At 48.4% G+C, this 17,846-nt stretch overlaps 5 protein-coding genes across 5 annotated transcripts; 2 read left to right on the top strand and 3 right to left on the bottom strand.

The window, feature by feature from the left end:
- Positions 1 to 2,398: 2,398 nt before the first annotated feature.
- BKA55DRAFT_634587 (transmembrane amino acid transporter protein-domain-containing protein) lies at positions 2,399 to 4,123 on the bottom strand (the record flags this gene model as incomplete). Its single annotated transcript, XM_046196984.1, has 4 exons — positions 3,841 to 4,123; positions 3,532 to 3,793; positions 2,909 to 3,483; positions 2,399 to 2,851 (listed from the first exon to the last, which is right to left on the bottom strand). The coding sequence occupies exons 1-4, from the start codon at positions 4,009 to 4,011 to the stop codon at positions 2,399 to 2,401; spliced, it is 1,461 nt and encodes a 486-aa protein (XP_046055378.1). The 5' UTR covers positions 4,012 to 4,123.
- A 2,326-nt stretch (positions 4,124 to 6,449) lies between these two features.
- BKA55DRAFT_684828 (uncharacterized protein) lies at positions 6,450 to 7,629 on the bottom strand (the record flags this gene model as incomplete). The annotated part of the gene is made up of 2 exons (XM_046198701.1): positions 6,450 to 6,549; positions 6,602 to 7,629. The coding sequence occupies 2 exons, from the start codon at positions 7,627 to 7,629 to the stop codon at positions 6,450 to 6,452; spliced, it is 1,128 nt and encodes a 375-aa protein (XP_046055377.1).
- Positions 7,630 to 10,481: 2,852 nt separating this feature from the next.
- On the bottom strand, positions 10,482 to 12,215 carry BKA55DRAFT_684827 (uncharacterized protein; the record flags this gene model as incomplete). Its single annotated transcript, XM_046198700.1, has 1 exon — positions 10,482 to 12,215. One exon carries the CDS (start codon positions 12,213 to 12,215, stop codon positions 10,482 to 10,484), a length of 1,734 nt encoding a protein of 577 aa, XP_046055376.1.
- A 168-nt stretch (positions 12,216 to 12,383) lies between these two features.
- On the top strand, positions 12,384 to 16,136 carry BKA55DRAFT_185130 (armadillo-type protein). The gene is made up of 3 exons (XM_046185055.1): positions 12,384 to 12,722; positions 12,942 to 14,481; positions 14,532 to 16,136. Exons 1-3 carry the CDS (start codon positions 12,711 to 12,713, stop codon positions 16,049 to 16,051), a joined length of 3,072 nt encoding a protein of 1,023 aa, XP_046055375.1. The 5' UTR covers positions 12,384 to 12,710; the 3' UTR covers positions 16,052 to 16,136.
- Positions 16,137 to 16,893: 757 nt separating this feature from the next.
- On the top strand, positions 16,894 to 17,460 carry BKA55DRAFT_534324 (uncharacterized protein; the record flags this gene model as incomplete). Its single annotated transcript, XM_046189586.1, has 1 exon — positions 16,894 to 17,460. The coding sequence occupies one exon, from the start codon at positions 16,894 to 16,896 to the stop codon at positions 17,458 to 17,460; it is 567 nt and encodes a 188-aa protein (XP_046055374.1).
- Between the last annotated feature and the right edge of the window lie 386 nt (positions 17,461 to 17,846).

The following is a 17,846-nucleotide window of genomic DNA, read 5'->3' as shown; positions in this document are numbered from 1 at the left end:
TCAGCCCTTTTCGAATCGCTTTCTCTTTCAGTTTCTCGTGGAGGCTTGGAACATTATCCTTGACGTTACAGCCTGACCTGCGTCACATTTGTATGATCAAGTTGAGGACAATGACGAATGGGACTAATGGTGGTTTACCTTTAGGCATATTTTTCTTATTTCCTGGTCAGATTTGTGTAATTGACCCGGCTTACACCCATCATCAGCCGGAGCCATCACCTCAACACTGTAGACTCTCCTGCTTCTGCTGACATATGTGCCTTATGTACGAAGCGCACATTGCATATTCAGCTCTGCAAGCTCTGCATTGTAATTTCCAGGAAATTGGTCCTTGAAACAGCACCTCGTCTCTGCAACATCTCTACAGGAGTGCAGGTTGAAACAGCTATCTAACCGCCAGCCCATAATCCATAACCCACCAAACTATTATCTTACCATCCACTCCAGAAATTTAAACCTCGCTGATTTCAACACGTGTACGCGTAATGATTCGTAGTCCAGCCCAATCTCTTCACAATAAGACAGACAATCACAAATATTTATCGTAAGATGTCTTCTCTCCGCATTCTTACCTTACGTGGTACGGGCCACGCGGTTTGAACTGGTCAGATTCTTGAACACGAAGCTTAAAAATGTGACGAGGCTTAATTCATTGGTAGAGGAACTGTCTTACTAGTAAAGTTTTTCATTTACTAGTTCTTCCTTGTTGGTTTGTATGACTGTGTTCCGTACCGAGTAAGATGGGTGTCACTTAGTCCGACTCCGTGTCCGTACCGGTGGATTAGAGCTCCGATCCGAGTGCAGACAGAGCCTCATACTTCTGTATGAACGTTCCTTACCTAATCACATTCTTCAATGAGACTTATCCGTTTCTTGTCATCGCAGTGAATACTCTTGGAGTCCTGTTACTCCCAAGTTCGCTGAAAACATGTCCTCTGTAGTGTCAAACAGACAAATTCACCGCAACTAAAGACACCTCTTCTGCCAATACTCAGATCTGCGCAAAGAGCCTATTGGATCTATCTCATATATACAGAACTCATCTACTCAATAGTCCCATATAAGAGCTGACCCAACGCTGGAGCAGTCTTCGCAGCTTCAATCAGCCCAACCTATCAGCCTTACAACCATGAAGAAAAGAACCTCTGACTGATAATGAAGCAAAATCTGAGCGTTAGAGCCCGAGTACCTTTACGTCCCTCGATCGAATTTCCAAACAGGCAGTTCCCCCCCCCCCCCCCCCCCCCAAAAGCCCATCAAGTTTCTCCAAATGCAATGTCACACTGCCATTTCTCCTAACAAGGCATTATGAGTGGAAGGTTACTGGCGCAAGACCCTGGAGCCAATGCAAGTTAAATAGAAACATAAAAGCCCTATATAATATCTCCAACTCTATCGGCTATGACTAATGCTCGGCCCGATCTCGTACAACGTTCTCGTATCTTAAGCCTTCCCCTGTGGGGATATTCCCTAACCTCTACAAGCCGCCACGAGATCTGTCGGATGTCGCAAATATTCTCCATTCCCCTAAGGCTCTTATACTAGCTTCAGCTGGGATAGCAATCCTAACCACGACGAAACACAGCGTAAATTCACCTGGACTAATTTCCAAGAGCAGCCTCAGCAACACGGCTCTCACCGAGATCCGTAACCATGGCGATACGGATATCGCTCGCGGAGAGGCTTATCGTCAAAACATCACGGTCCTGCACTTTGGACTCGTGATAGAAACTAAGTTTTCGGGCTTGATCTTCTGCCATCATGATAGCCGAAAATAATGATGTCCGTTCGCCAGCTTCAAAATCTCCTCTAATAACGTCCAAACACCAAAGGGACTTCTGCCTTCTATTTTCCCCATCAGGAGTCTCCAATGGGCTCCAATAGTGAACTCCGATAACGTTGTGGGTTCAACTCTTATACAAAGCATTAAATATGATCAAGAGTGCAAATATCCATGTCGTTATGCCAAGGTCTTGGCTGAACCCTAGTAGATCTTGAGATGCCTATTCGGGAATCTAGCACCAAATGATCGGTGCATCCCTGCCAAGTGGCATCAAGTGCCGGAGAAAACATGATTGGCCATTAGCATCTAAGCTTAAATTTAGATGAAAATAAAGTCACTTTTACACAACCACAAAACTCAAATGCAGCCAATCTGTAAAAATGAAGTTTACTGCGGAGAAAGCCTGTCTGTATCACAAGTCACATCTTTGCCATGGAACAAAAGTTTGACAGGTGAGATTTTATCTGTGTACTGCTCACTTGACTATGATTATCAGAGTTTCCTCTAAACGATACGCGTACGGGATATCTTGTGATGTATACTATCAAGTCAGAAAAAGGGAAAAGAGAATCATTCATACTCAACTATCTGGAGTATAAAAGGAGCCAGCCATGCTTAGCTAGTGGTTGTAGAGTTACTGGATGTCAAGTTCTTGGGCGCCGGGTTAGAATTATCGGCGCAAGTCCAAGGGGAACCAGATGGCGTCTTCCTGGCAATGCTGATGCCTTCAGCAGAGCCATATGTACCGCCGATCATGAGGAAGGTGCCGATAATAATGATGAAGATGCTCCAGGCGAACATGCCTTTCCACCTGAGGCCACGCTCTTTGCGTCCCCAGTTGTCGTACAGCCACATACATCCGAAGGGCTGAAAGCAGAGGAAAACGCCGAAAGATGCACCAACCAATGACACGAGAGGGTCAAATTGGGGAATAGCGCTGGCAATGATGTAGGCGATAACAGTGGTGCCGCCAGTGCAGCCAAGCCAAGTACCCCAATGAGTTAAACTGTTGCGGTGGAGGTGCTCAGAGCCGCGGAGGATACGAAGGAATATGTACTTGGCTGGAACCTATGGTTGTTGTTAGTAATGACCGAGTGACGAGATGTTGGGTTTTGGGAAACTTACATGAGTGACAATCATGGCACTTACAAAAAGGCCTGGCAGAGCAAATCCAAAGCCGACCCTCTTCATGATGGGGCCGGCAGAACCCAAAGCAGGAGATGCAACATTAGAACCGACGTAGTAGTATATAACAACACCAATCACAACGTAGACAGCAGTAATAATACTCTGCGACCAGATAAGTGCTGATGTGTAAAGCGTCGGGTCGCGCATCTCGGCAATGATGGAAAAGTAGGCGGGCGTGCCGGCATAGGCGAAGACGTGGCTGGAGAGTGCTGCCATGGCCTCGGAAAAGGAAGGGTTGTTGGTGAGCTTGAAGGTAGAGTTTCCCGCCTTAGCTGCAGGAATCTTACTCTCGACGCCGACGGCAATGGTAACAGAGAAGATGGCGGTCATGATGCAGACAATACCAACCCATGCAATCCATCCTATCTTGCTCAGGGTTCGGATACTGGCTAGGAGAAACGTGATGATGGCGGCGATAATGACGAAGACATAGGTGCAGAGGGCATGTGTTGATACAGCATTGAAGCCAACCGAGATACCCAGCATGGCTGATGCAGAGATGAAGACCCAGTCTACGAGACGTTAGTAGTAGCCTTGATATGGTGGAGAGAGATGTTTACTCAGCATAAAGATCACAGCAAAGATTTCGCGACCAACCCTGCCAAACATCTTGCCCCCAGCATCATCTATGGTATACACTTCTGGGTGGTTGAGCTTGAAAGCACCAACCATGTAGTTCGACCAAGCTGTCATACCGCCGATCGCTACGAGGCAAAAGACGCCGGGGATAAGGCCGAGAACATGAAACGTTCTGGGGATAGCGAGGACACCGAGACCGACTTGGGTTTTGGTCATGAGGGCGATGGTACCTATCCATGAAAGCTATGCATCCATTAGCGCCACCGGTTATGGCAGATAGGGCTACACACGCTGCGGTAGTTGGGGCCTTTGTCGCCAACATGGCCAAAGACTGCATCTTCGACGTGGCTATTGTTCCTGGTGGACCAGTTCGAATTACTCGTGCCAAGGTCGGATCTTTTCTCCTTCGTAGAGTTGGAATCCTTGGCTTCTTCAACGACAGTGATTTCACCGGAAGACATTCTGAAGTCGTAGGTGTATACTTTATAAGGTATACGGATGGGTAAGAAGGTATCGAGCGTTTGCAGAACGAGCGTATCAGAGAAGATGAATGTCGAAAAAGATAGAACGAATCGAGGCCGGGGAAGTCGTATTCTTAAATATCTTTGAGAGGATTTGCGCAGCCTCTGGCCGCTCTTTATCCTTTGCGTAAAGTTTTATCTTAACTTTGTGGCAGGTCATACTGTGGCATTCGTCAACCGCACGCAGAGCACATTGAACGCATCGTGACTTGGCCCACAGTAAATGTCAAAGTCAGATCTCACCATGACGAGACGGACGTCAACGATGTAGTCAGACATTCCAAGGCTCTCTATTCGACACCCATCATCAAAGCAGGACCGAGGCTACGTACAGAGTGGTTCCTTCGCTTGCTCTTGCACACTCTAATCCTTCTCACGAATCAACGAATCAAGACGAGAAACTTGACAAGTATTCATCCCCTTATCATCAGTACATTATGATCAAACACAAAGCATATCACGAAAAAATAATATTCCAGTCTATCGTGAGTACATTCACGCCCTTATCTTAAACACTATCTCTAAATTCCTCTCAAATGAATGGATGTTGTGTCTGCAGTACGTACTTTTGATGTGGCGTTAGATTTCCCCTACTTCTCCAAGAAATCAGAGACATCCATTCTTATGCGGGGAATTAGTAGGTTGGCTTCATTCAGTCGGAGACTCCCGTCTTGCCTGATTAGGACAAAGAAGTTGAACCAAGGTAAGGCAAGGTACTCACGGAGTTGGTACAGCACATCTGGGCCATCACCTGTAAGTGCTGATAGTAGATGCTCATTAAGGTGCTTTTCAGAAGTAGAGCATGCCATGACTAGCCCTATGGGCATATAACAAGGTATGAAATAATGTGTAATTAACGGACAAGTGCCTACACAAGAGCATTCTGAAAGGCTTTCATCCGAGTTCTTGGGTTCACATACAGCAATCGGTCAGATAATCCAATGGAGGAGCTGGGGTAACACTCTGAGAAGCCATGTATGGTATGATGGCACTTTTTGATGTCACCGAATGATATCCTTAAAGAACCTCTAGCCTTTTTCACCTAAATACGGTCTTGTCCATAAGTTGTTATCTGCATCCTCTATCCTTCAATAACAAGACCGGATACTGTGGCTGCCAGCTGTCACGAACACTCTGTTGACCCTGAGACAAGAGGGGAGGATAGCGTAGCTTTAACTTCTCAAACTCAGTTCTTCCTTCTTGATATTTATTCCTTCCTAGATTTGATTCATTGGTACCACCAGACTCAGAAGAGCTTTATAGATTGTTCTCTCTAGTGCAGCGTTGGCATGTGGAAGACATTATGCTCGGGAGAAATGGACCGACCGTTATCGCTATTAATAAAACGACCTACCATAAAGGTATAAATAATGACAGACTGGATGAAACTATCTATAATTGTTTTTATAGGTAATAGAAGAAGTAGTACCCGACCGAAACTCATGAGTTGGGGTACAGGGTAGTATCAGTTGTCAACGAGTCTCTTCTCGTGATGCTGTAGAGAACACTTACCATGCTAGTAATGCTCATGAGATTGATACCCTAAGTACCATTTTGTCCAAGTGATAGGTAACAATTCATTAAACTTTTAGTAAAGACTGCATACTAACGCACACACCAAATGGCATCATTGTCTTGCTAGTATGCCCAACTGAACCATCCATCTAAACAAACCTCTATCGCACCAACCTAGCCATATCGTCCAGAGCCTAATCCCAGATCCAAGTCAGCAGACACCAGCATAAACTCACCTCATGGTAAATGAAATGATTTGCCCTTTAAGAATCCATGTCAAGTAACCATCTGACCTAAATCACATGTTACGCAAAATCTAGACCGAGCGATCTTCCTGTTCGATCGAGATGCATTGAAGACGAGTTCCCTGAAGCGACATTTGGCAATTTGCGTGTTCCTATTTGGACAATCGACGCCGGTGCTTCAGATCCCAAGTGGTCAAGGTTGGGAAATGAGATGGGTGGAGCATATGCATTGGCGAACCCTTCACCCCAGATTTGCCAGGTGTCTGCAATCGGGTGGCTTGACAAGACTCCTTGGCGTCATCTATTGCCCGCCCCAGTTGTAACGACATTCATCTGAGGGGTTTACATGAGCTGTGAGCAACTTGAATAACATAATTCACACAGAAAGCGAGACATACAGGGGATATCATGTCAGAATTAAACAATAGCAAATAAGTTCCAATCGCATATCCCAGACTGCGGATCAGATATATATACATAGAAATAAGCCAAAATAGCAATGTATTCAAAAGTCTACTCGAGTACTATACATTCCAGCAAGACCATTAAACACAAAAGAGTTCATAAGTTGCCATAGCCTGCAGGCTTCAACAGATGCTAAGAGAAAGGGGAATAGTTTTAGACCAGGATGAAAGCGGCGAGACCAGCGACGGCAGCGAAGAAAGCAGAGCCGGCGAAGGTAGCAGCGCCAGCAGTAACGGCAGGAGGAGTAGGAACACTGAAAAATAGTCAGTAAACTGTTCATAAGTCGGGTTATTCGGAATACTCACGTCTGGTTACCACCGCCAATGGGGGTGTTGGCAGGAGGAGGGACAGCAGGTCCAGTAGGAGCCTCAGGCTGGCCAGGGTTGCCGGGGTTTCCAGGGTTGCCGGGAGTGGTGCCAGTAGGGCAAGGAACCTGGATGGTAGAGTACTCAACGCTGGTGAGGACAGTGGTGTACTCCTTGGTGATGGCGGTTACAGACTGAGAGGGAACGCACTGCTCAGGGTTGCCGGGGACGGGGACAGGAGTGGGAGGAACAACGGGCTTCTCACCACTCTGAGTAGCGGGAGGGTTGGGGTAGACGGGAGGGTGAGGGATGGTGCCGTTACCGGGGTTCTGGGGCTGTCCGGGGACAACGGGCTTGCCAGGCTTGCCGGGGTGCTCAGGCTGAGCGGGCTTGGTCTCGGCAGGAGGGGCAGGAGGCTGCTCGTAGCCGGGCTGAGTCTCAACGGGCTTGGTCTCAGCAGGAGGAGCGGGAGGCTGCTCATAGCCGGGCTGAGTCTCAACGGGCTTGGTCTCAGCAGGAGGAGCGGGAGGCTGCTCGTAACCGGGCTGGCTGGGCTTCTCAGGCTGCTCAGGCTTTCCAGGTTGTTCGGGCTTCTCAGGCTGGCCGGGCTTCTCGCTACCACCGGTAGGCTCAACAGGGCAGATGGTGGTGGAGACAGCAATGGTCTCGGTGACAACGACAGGAGTACCAGATCGGGCGGGGCAGTCAGGAACCTCGGGACCGCAAGAGGTGATAGTCCTGATGTTGGTAGAGTAGATGGTAGAGGTGGTCAAGGGAAGCTCAGGAGCTTCAGTGGTCTCAGGAACCTCAGGGACCTCCTCGGTGGTCTCGCTGCCCTGCTCGGCAGAGGTGACCTGGGGAGGAACAGGGTAAACGGTGTTGCTGGTGACAGTAGATCGAGCAGGGCAGTTGGTGACCTCAGGACCGCAAGAGGTGATGGTAACTCGCTTGGTCTCGTAGACCTTGGAGACCTCGGTGGCCATGGCACCAGAGGCCAGGAGAGCGGCGGCGGCAGTAGAGTAACGCATCTTGATGAATTGGTTGAAAGTTGGTAATGAAAGGCTGAAGCTACAAGCTCAAAAATAGGTTGATATATCGAAAGTGGTGAAAGAATGGACGACCGAGGTCAAAAGTTTCTGAAACTGGCAGCTTAGAAGTGGCTTATTGGGCTGAAGAAGAAAGGGAAGAGAAGTCGAGTTTGAGGTCGCAGGATGGTCGCATATTAATACCGATGTCCATCCACACAGAGAGCATCAACTCCTATACGGAGATTACGTACCATATCATCCAGGAGGTCAACCATTCTGGACCCAAGGGGGTTCCAGTAAAGGCAACAAACATGGGATGAAGTGTGCGGCCCTAGCAGACGGTCCATCAAAGCTGGGGGAGGCCATGTCGCTGCCCCAGTCTTTCAAAGCCGGTCGACTACCCATGGACGTTTCTGTGGTCCGTGGATCCGAGACCCATATCATCCTTGAAAGATGGTTGTTGGATCACCATCAAATCTGGGTCATGGACAGTGGTCCATGACTAGGAGCACGGTAGATGTCGCCAATGCATTTTCGTACTGTGGTGTCGGACCGCCGAGTTCAGCCTTTACATCAACAGCCGTGGTGAGGCTTTCCTCCAACTCTGAAGGGAATTTCTATCTGAGAAACAAAGATGCTCCGAGATCAGACCGTTTTGGGAAGAGCGTATAGTTTCTGGTATCAACCCCGAAATACCAGTGGCCAACTGCTGGTCGGAAACAAGGTGTGGACCATTCGAACGCCGCCCTTTCACCCTCTGTTCATCTCGGTCGTCTAAAGTGGATTCCGCCGCACCCATCGATCGACAGGCCTTTTTTGCCTTCTGAGTGGCTCTTTGAAAGAGAAGGGGGGGGGTCCTTCTGCGGCGCCAAGTCTAGCGAACAGTTTGTCGAAGTTTGGTACAGGTTATATAAGCTTGTTAATCTGTTGCATGACAGCCCGATGAGGCTCTACAACGCATGAAGAATCTTAATCGTTGTCGAAGCAATACCAGGAACACTGTGTTTTTCGAGTGTCCTTCCACTGTGTCTAGTCGGCCTCACCTTAGAACGCGGCATATGAGGATCGATGCTTGGTGCATGTTGATCAGGGATAGTTGATGAAAGGCGAAACCAGGGTGTGATCTATTCCCTGGATTAGATGTAAGGTAACTGGCCCCGGCGGAAGTTGGTGCTGCGTTACTACCTAATGCGGTAGGTAGCCTGTAGTCTCCCTGCCCGCCTGCTCTTTGGAGGCCGACCGCTAAAATACAAGGACTTGTGCAAGCGTATATCCCTTTTATGCAGGGGCTCAGAAGCCTTTGTGCACCCTTGCCTCAATAAAAATGTTTGCATAAACGCTGGGCTGGGGCTTGTCCATTCTTTTCTAGACCCTTGATAGAAGGCCAAGACATGTCTTGTTTCGCCTTATGTGCAACCTGGTATGCGGCATATAGAGGATTCGATATTATCTTGAAGACCATTTCTTGTGTTCTATTGCTGCAACGTTCTCTCAGAGCAGCCTTGACTTGCTTGAGCATGTTGGTTCTACATGAAAAGACGGAACATAATGTCTCACAGCACAAGTTGTAATAACCAATGAATTCTAGAATGCATCTTGGATCAGCACTGCGCCATTGTGACTTTATCCAGGGCTTGCATGATTCACTTGATTGGCTTCATCTTCCTTGCACAAAATCTGATACAACACTAAACGCTCCGTGAGACAGGGTTCCCAGCACCACTCTAATGCAGGAACCCACAGAGTACTGCAAACACCCTTCGAATTCCGCCCCAGAAATGGATGTCATGAGCATCTCATCTCTTCGGAAAACGTGGCATTGATTAGACTATTGCGTACTTGCAGATTAAGCTGAGGCTATCGGAAGGCTATGTTGAACAAGCAATCCCCAAGATAGAAACACCAGCTGACGTTTATCACCAGATCCGTGAGCTAGGTTTATCAACTATGTGGATATGAAGGAGGGCCGAAAGTGTCACATCACAATATAACCAGAACCGAGATCAAATGTTCTAATTCTGGAAGAACTGGACAGCGATAGACCCCGAATTGCAGCCCTTTAAAAGACATATCTCGGTTACTTCACTGGGATCGAGCTGGAGAGATTAATGTTAATTGTAAATACGAAAATGTGAGACAAAAACAAGATTGAAGACTACGGAGTTGTGTCGGTGAAGGCCTTTGATCTCAGCCTCTCAAGAAGATATTTTCGAGGCGGTGACGGTGATCTCATATTGTAACATTGAACTGTAAAGAGGCCTCAAAGCTCAAGAAGCATGGATGATGTCGCTATGGTCATTTAACTCACAAGCGCAAATTCAATCTCGTCCAATCTTGGGCCTTGGATGGATGCTTATTCCCGCGATGCTCGTCCCTTGTCACACCATCAGCAGCTAGACAGTTCACTGGTGTTGATCAAAAAGCAACTTTTCAAGCCCATGACGTCGAATTGATTTGAAACAAAGAACCACAATATTGGCAGCTTACGCGGCTCGCTTTTCTAAAGGTCCACCATCGACGATTTAATCGGACTGTCCGTATTCGATCGTCGATTATAATCACAGCTAGAGATGCTTCTATTCCTGTTCGATATGCTGTAGCAGCTATGCTCTCTGCTTGCGTAACAAAGCCAACATCAACATCCACCTTAAAACCACTACAGCACCCCTGCTGGGCCCCTGCTTCTCCTTGGTTGGGTGTTGGCTGATTGTGAGCCAATGCCCCGGCCGGTAGTGGCTTGCCGCCTCCTCCTGACGATCATGCCGCCTGTCATGGAAGCTTGGCAACGAATCGTTAGTTGCAGCGAGAGCCCGCGTATCAACAAACACCACAGTCGCTTGGTAGCGCAATCTCTAGTCGAAACTGCTTCGAGTCTTTCGCTTCTTCGATGGTGAGTCTTCTTCCATAGCTTGCTCAACAGCCTCCGTATCCTCACCCCCATTACCATCTTCCTGAACGATCGTCCATCCAGCTTCAATCAAAGGATCAAATGAGTCAGCATACAGGATGAATCTGTCGATTTGGTCGTCGCTGTTCCTGAACTGAAGATCGGCTAGATGCAGCATGCTACCGACTTCACCATCTTCTGCTGTCTGCTGTCGAGTCTGACGCCTTTTGTGACCCAGAGACTTGTTGCGACATCGTAGAAGCACAGAACCGCAGACACTATCACGGATTTGGGGCTTCTTGGTGATTTCGGGCGCGTTTGTGACAAAAGCGCCTTGCTCAAAAGCAATGTACTTGACCCCATCGGCTGGCCCTTCTGGCGCGACAAGGTCAGGGTGAGGCTTGTCCTCCTTCCAGCCGGTAGTAAATCGTCGTCCAAGGCAGGATACAGTTTGCGTTCCTACGGCGAATGAATCGAAAAGGAAAAGATCACCAACATTGTGATCAGCGGACTTGAGAAACTTCTTGGGTGCTGCTTCGATCTCCATGAACTTGTTCTCAAATACGACACCATCGTGTAGCTGAGCCAAGGCGATGTCGCTTTCACCAACTCGTTCTCGGACAAATCCAACTGTAGTGCCTGGATTGCTACCCTGCAAGACCTCAAAGGTCGACGTTGCTGTAGCATCGGAATTGCCAAATTGTTCTGGGTACTTTTCGTAATGCTTCTGCCAACAATGAAAAGAGCAGGTAAGACGCCTTTCACCCTCCTTCTCGACTAGAATACCAGCTGTCACCGCCGAGTAGAGACTCCCATGCTGATCGGTCGAGCCGATCATAGTTCCTGGGTAAAACTTCTTGTCCAAGCTCACATAATCGGTCTCATCACAGATCTGGTTCTCATACATCTTGGGGTTGGGCTTTACTTCTCGAGCCCTTTTCCTCTCCGAGTTCGGCAACGGCCCATTATTAAACCTGAGGATAAGGAAGCAACCGTCGATATCGCAGGGAAGGCTTTGTAGTCGATTAAAATGCTCCTCTTTACTGACAAGAGGCAGCTCAACGACAAGCATCGTCCATAAGATACAGATTGCTTGACACTCAGGCCAGAGATTAGCAAGATGAAGAATGATATCCTTTGAAGGTACTTGAAGAGGGACGATCTGGTCTAGAATAGCATCGCTAACTTCAATGTGGTCGCCTTGCCCAAGGTCTCCGACAAGGGGATTGAAGTTGAATTCTTTGGCATCTCTCCAGATGGCAATAGCTCCAGCTACTGAAAATGGTCGATTATCCTCGTCTGGTGGACCACCTTGGCATCCAATGATGAGAAAAGGGAATGACTCAAGAAACTCTGTTGCATTGTATTTTTCCTTCAGGAGCTCATGGAGAGCAGCACGCTGGTCATCAGTGACATCTCTACCAGTCAGAAACCCCTCGCTGTCCCAGAAATTGAAATCTTCAAATTCCAGTGCTGCTGTCGCGGCAGACGCAAGGGGAGATGTAGAGACCTGTTCACCCTGGCCGAAGGTGAAGCTTAGCGATGGTTTGTGGGTTTGTGTCGACCTCTCTCGAGGTGTCTTGATCGGCGAGAACGACGGGCGTGTACGGCGTTGTCGCAGAGGAGTGAGAACGTAAGGGACTTCTGCGCGCACTTTAGATGCCTTTAAAGGTGAGAGTTGTGTCGGCGTGGTAGACATCGAGCAGAGATAGTTGAAAGCGTTTAGTGGATTGGAGAAGAACTTTTGGGGATGACAGGGATAAGTGGCCCTTTTACCGAACATGTGCCGAAAGAGTTACCCCACATCGGCCAAGAAGTTCAGCGCACCGACTTTTAGAAATAGCACGTCTCGATAAAAAAGCAGTCTTCACACGCTATCCAATCCAAAATCAGCATCAACGTCTCAAATCGCCTGTTTTTGTGCACATTTCGGCTCTTTTTGAAGCTACTGCCATTGGGATAGCTCCAGATCCATCAGCTGTACCCCTGCCTGTTGCACAGGCTCTTTTCCCCCAGCTTTCAATACCAACCACGTTTAGGCATGACCCCTCGGTAGCCTTGTTCAACTTGTCCATTTATTTTCTATCATAACTATGCTGGATGCTGTGTATCTAAGGCTGCCGGAGTTATAGCAGCATCGTCCATACTTGAAATACGTCTTACTCTAGTGTTTGCCACAACCTGAATCTTGATCATGGAAGCTCAGGTGAGTTGATGCGTTGTTCTTCCATCACCTTCGTCTTTGTCCCATGACGCTCGCTGGGGTGCTCTCGTGCCCCGCCATTTCAGCCGTCACTTTTGGATGGCCAAGCCGCATCGGCCCAATGTCCACATTCTCAGGGCCCGACCCGACGGTTTGGTTGTTATCTGAAGCTCATGAGTACATGATATCGTCTCTTTGCTAACTCTAATCCCAATGGCTCAGGTCGAGAATGCCGTCGGGATCCTCTCGAACCCCACCTCCGATCAATCTCTCAAAGAACAAGCTTTCGAATACCTAAACCAACTACGAAGCGATCCTTCAGGATGGCAAGCTTGCACTACCCTCTTCGCTCGAACCCCACAAACATCAGAAGTCGTGCGCATGGTCTGTCTTGAAGTGGTCAACTATGCGGTGCACACTCAAGGTCTTGACCAGGCAAGCCTGGCTTTCCTCAAAGACACCCTTCTCCAATACTGCCGCCAAACATACGGTCCTAACGCCCAACAAGAAGCCGACCCTTATCACCTCCAGAACAAACTCACACAAACATTGACGTACTTGTTTGTCTTTCTTTACCAAGACGGATGGCAGAGCTTCCTCGACGACCAACTTGAGTTGACGGGTCTCTCTACAAACACCGACAATGTCCCCGGCGTCGTTTTCTATCTTCGGACTCTGGGATCTATCCACGACGAGATCGCCGATATGCTTCTGTCGCGGCAGAGCAACGAGGCCAAGCGAAATACCGAGCTCAAGGACCAGCTTCGAGCTCAGGATATGCACAAGGTGTCTGAGTCGTGGAAGCAGCTCCTAACACGATACTCGACCAACGATACCGTCGTAGAGCTTGTTCTCAAAGTCCTGGGCAAGTGGGTTAGCTGGATGGACATCTCCTTGGTTATCAGCCAGGACATGCTCGGGCTGCTGCTGCCGGTAGTCGGTCGACCAAGCACTGATGTGCAAGACAAGGTCCGCGACACCGCCATTGATACCTTGAATGAGATATGTGGCAAGAAGATGCGTTCGGCAGACAAGATGGAGATGATCTCCTTCATTAACCTGAGGGAGATTGTTGAAGAATTAGTTGCTAGCCCCCCTTTGAGCAAGTACAAGGGAACCTCTCGTTACGATACGGACCTGGCCGAAGCAGTTGCCAAGTTAGTTAACACCGTACTCTCCGATATCGTACGGGCCCTCGAGGACAACCGGATCAGTGATGACACTCGCGCTAGAGCTAACCAGCACCTCCAAGGGTTCCTCCCTTTCCTTCTGCGCTTCTTCTCTGACGAATATGATGAGGTCTGCTCGTCTGTCATTCCCGCCCTGACAGACCTGCTCACTTTCCTTCGTAAACTCACTGTTGTTCACCAAGACTACGGCGGTATGCTTGCGCCAATCCTAGACGCCATCATCCACAAGATGAGATACGATGAGACTACCAACTGGGGTGATGAAGATGAGCTCACCGATGAAGCTGAATTTCAAGAGCTACGTCGCAAGCTACAGAACCTGCAAAAGTCAATTGCGGCCATTGACCAGCCTTTGTACATGGACATGCTCAGCAACTTGGTTGCCACTACTTTCCAAACTCTTGACCAGCAGGGCTCGCAAATGGACTGGCGAGATCTTGATCTTGCACTGTATGAGATGTACCTCTTTGGCGAGCTTGCACTTCCCAACCAAGGACTGGGCACCAAAAACCAGCCTTCTACTGAGGCCTCGGAGAGGTTAGTGGTTATGATGCAGAAGATGGTTGAATCTGGTGAGTGCTCCCGTAAACCAACTACAATGTGGTGACTCTAACCGGTGTAGGTATTGCCAACTTCTCTCATCCCGCCATCCTCCTGCAATATATGGAGATTTGCGTGAGATATTGTGTTGTTTTCGAAAACCATCTCTCACAGTACATCCCTCAAGTTCTAGAGAACTTTGTGCGACTGGTTCATCACGACCACGTTCGCATAAAAACACGATCGTGGTACTTGTTCCACCGCTTCATCAAGCAGCTACGTGCGCAAGTTGGCAACGTTGCAGAGACAGTCATCCAGTCAATCGGAGATCTTTTGCCTATCAAAGCTGAGGTCCCTGGTGATGATGCCGACGACGACATGTCTTCAGACGAGTCTGACCACTCCGCGGATGCTCTCTTTACCAGCCAACTGTACCTTTTCGAAGCTATTGGCTGTATTTCCTCGACCCAAAGTACACCTGCTGACAAGCAGGCCTTGTACGCCCGATCCGTTATGGACCCCCTGTTTACCGATATGGAAGGACACCTACCACGAGCCAAGTCTGGAGATGCGCAGGCCACTCTTCAAGTCCACCATATCGTTATGGCCTTGGGTACATTGGCCCACGGATTCTCTGACTGGACTCCGGGTATCACTTCCGCCAACGCACATGGACCCCCTGACAAAGCCGTCTCTGACGAGTTCTCTCGCGCAGCTGAAGCTATTCTCATTGCCCTCAACCAGCTGAACTCGTCTTCTGAGATCCGAACTGCTTGCCGCTCAGCATTTTCCAAACTGTTGGGTGTCCTTGGTGCTGCTGTGCTGCCCCAGTTGCCTCAGTGGATTGAGGGCCTTCTGTCCCAGAGCTCGTCCAAGGACGAGATGGCCATGTTTCTGCGTCTACTAGATCAAGTGGTGTTTGGCTTCAAGGCTGAGATATACGAGGTCCTGAACATGCTTTTGACGCCTCTGCTTCAACGTATCTTTGGTGGGCTTACGGAGCCCATTGCTGGTACCGATGATGAGATTCAGTTGGCTGAGTTGAGGAGAGAATACCTCTCTTTTCTCCAGATCATTCTAAACAATGGATTGGATGGTGTTCTTGTCAGTGAATCTAACCAGGGCTTCTTTGAGCCCATGATTTCTTCCATTATTGAGCTCGCCAAAACCCTCGAAGGTAACATCGGAGGTAGTCGTCTGGCTTTCACTCTGATGACAAGAATGGCAGCTATATGGGGAGGACCTGATGTTGCCACTATCTCGCAGAACCCAACGGCTCCTTCTGGCAGCCCCAACCCTGCATTCCCCGGCTTTGACCATTTCATGATTCAAAGGTTCCACTCGACTTGCTGGGAGGTTATGAAGAACCCCAACTTCCGGCCTTACCAGGATGCTCAGACTAAGCAAATTCTCACTGAGATTGCTGGTCTAGAGCAGACCATCTACACCAAGACAGGCGAGTCTTTTATCCAAGAACTCCAAAACAACATCTTCCCTAGCCTTGGGGTCAACGGTGATGACTTTTTACGATCTCTTACGACGTCGACGGACAAGAGGCAGTTTGCTTCCTACCTGCACAACCTACTGAAGTCCCGACAGTAGATACTGAAGGAGAAAATATGATTACAATTTGAAGGAGATGCCATGTCTGGAAAGCATGCATGGTGAGGTTGAACTCATGATGATGACGATTGGAGACAAGGGTGGATGTATGGATGGATGGGAGCCTCACGGCGCATGTTCAGGGAGTTTTGCGGACAAACATATTAGAGCTAAAAAGAATCATCTTCTTTGTCATTCGCATTCAAAACAAATATTCCCCCCTTTTTTCTAGTTATTTCATTTGGGCGGTTGGGTCTTGCGGAATGTGGATAGCTGTTGGGGGAGGACGAGGGCGTAGATAGGCTTGGACAAGGATGAAATAAATACACTTCTACATAAGTACATGGTTTCTATATTCTGACTGACTAACCACTCGTGATGGCATTGTTTAATATTTCTCAGAATACCTCGACCCTTGGCTGATAGTCATAGAAGTGTTCATATGATAAAGGATCCCCTGACTGTTAGTATCTCGTCTAATGCGGAACTGTCATGAGAATGAGGACCTGATATCACTTTCCTGATCTGATGAACTTTGGTGATTCTACTTTCCTCAGTCGTTAAATCTTCACAGGTAACGAGGCAAGTAGTACTGTGTGATAATTCGAATCTATGAAAGGGGCAAGTACCTAGAGTAGGTATCTACCTATCTATACGGGAATGTCTCCTCCTGACCCCCGGCCTTCCTTTTACATCAACAGCTTCACAGATACTACCGTCTAATTCTGATTCTATTATTGCATTCTCTTCACTGTCCTTCCTTAACGATATCTTCATCGTTGCAGGTCTCAAGTAACGTTCGTCAAACTTCACTTCCTCTCACAACAGATAATACTTCCACAATGGCCCAGGATTTGCTTTCCATTCACTCTGGAGGCCTTCCGGACAATAGTGTCAGCGAGTGGCATACAAAAGACGATTCACCCCAGATTAATGGTGCTCAAAGTGTCAACGATGTCCCCAATGCAAATGCTATCCGTGCTGAAGAGTATCCAGAGCCTGTTGCGCAATTTGGACTTTCTGAGCTACCACCAACAACTACCTGGCCAGAACAAATAGGCTGTCTGACGGCCCACGTGCAGAGATTGCGTGACATTTTGAGGGCTATACTAAATTGTTCACGCAACCTCATGCGGAAAACCGACGAGAACAATGACGACGAAGAAAGCGATAACAGCTCGGACACTTTCGGCGAGTCACTTCAACCTATTGGTACCAGTAATGGCTCATATCAGCAAACGGGACAAGACAGGGTCACTTTGCCAACTGGAGGCCGGATTGTTCACATAGGAAACGGCATCGTCATCGTCATACAAGAGCTTCGCATCAACCCACAGTGCAGATCATGTTCGGTCCAGCAACCGTCTTCCGCACAACAGTCCTCTGCCTCTGCCTCTGCCCAAGCATGATCTGTCGTTCAGCAGCCATCACCCTTCCCGTGCCGTCTCTCATTCAGCGAGTACCTACTGTCACTTCTTCTCATCATCCTTGCTTTCATGAACTACGTCAGGCCTTAGAGCTTGAAGGGCGCGCAGAAGGAAGGAAAGTTGGGAGGACATATCAAGGGAAGCGAAGAGAAAGTGAAACGTCAAAAAAGCAAAAGTATTCTACTTAGCTTGAGCTGTTCTCTCTGTCAGCAAACAGTTTTTAAATCAAACAGCGATACATGTTACATAGCGATATACTGAATCAATTGTCAGTGTTAACCAAGGAGCATATTCATAGTACAACCAGCCCCTGAACACTATTACCCAGAATTCTCGAGTAGGGAGCATAGGATTCTCACCGACCGGGC

The sequence above is a fragment of the Fusarium redolens genome (genome assembly GCF_020744475.1).
Source record: "Fusarium redolens strain MPI-CAGE-AT-0023 chromosome Unknown BKA55scaffold_2, whole genome shotgun sequence".
Taxonomy (NCBI): Eukaryota; Fungi; Ascomycota; class Sordariomycetes; order Hypocreales; family Nectriaceae; genus Fusarium; species Fusarium redolens.
Note: the sequence above shows the minus strand (reverse complement) of the source record. Positions and strands in the feature narration are given on the sequence as shown.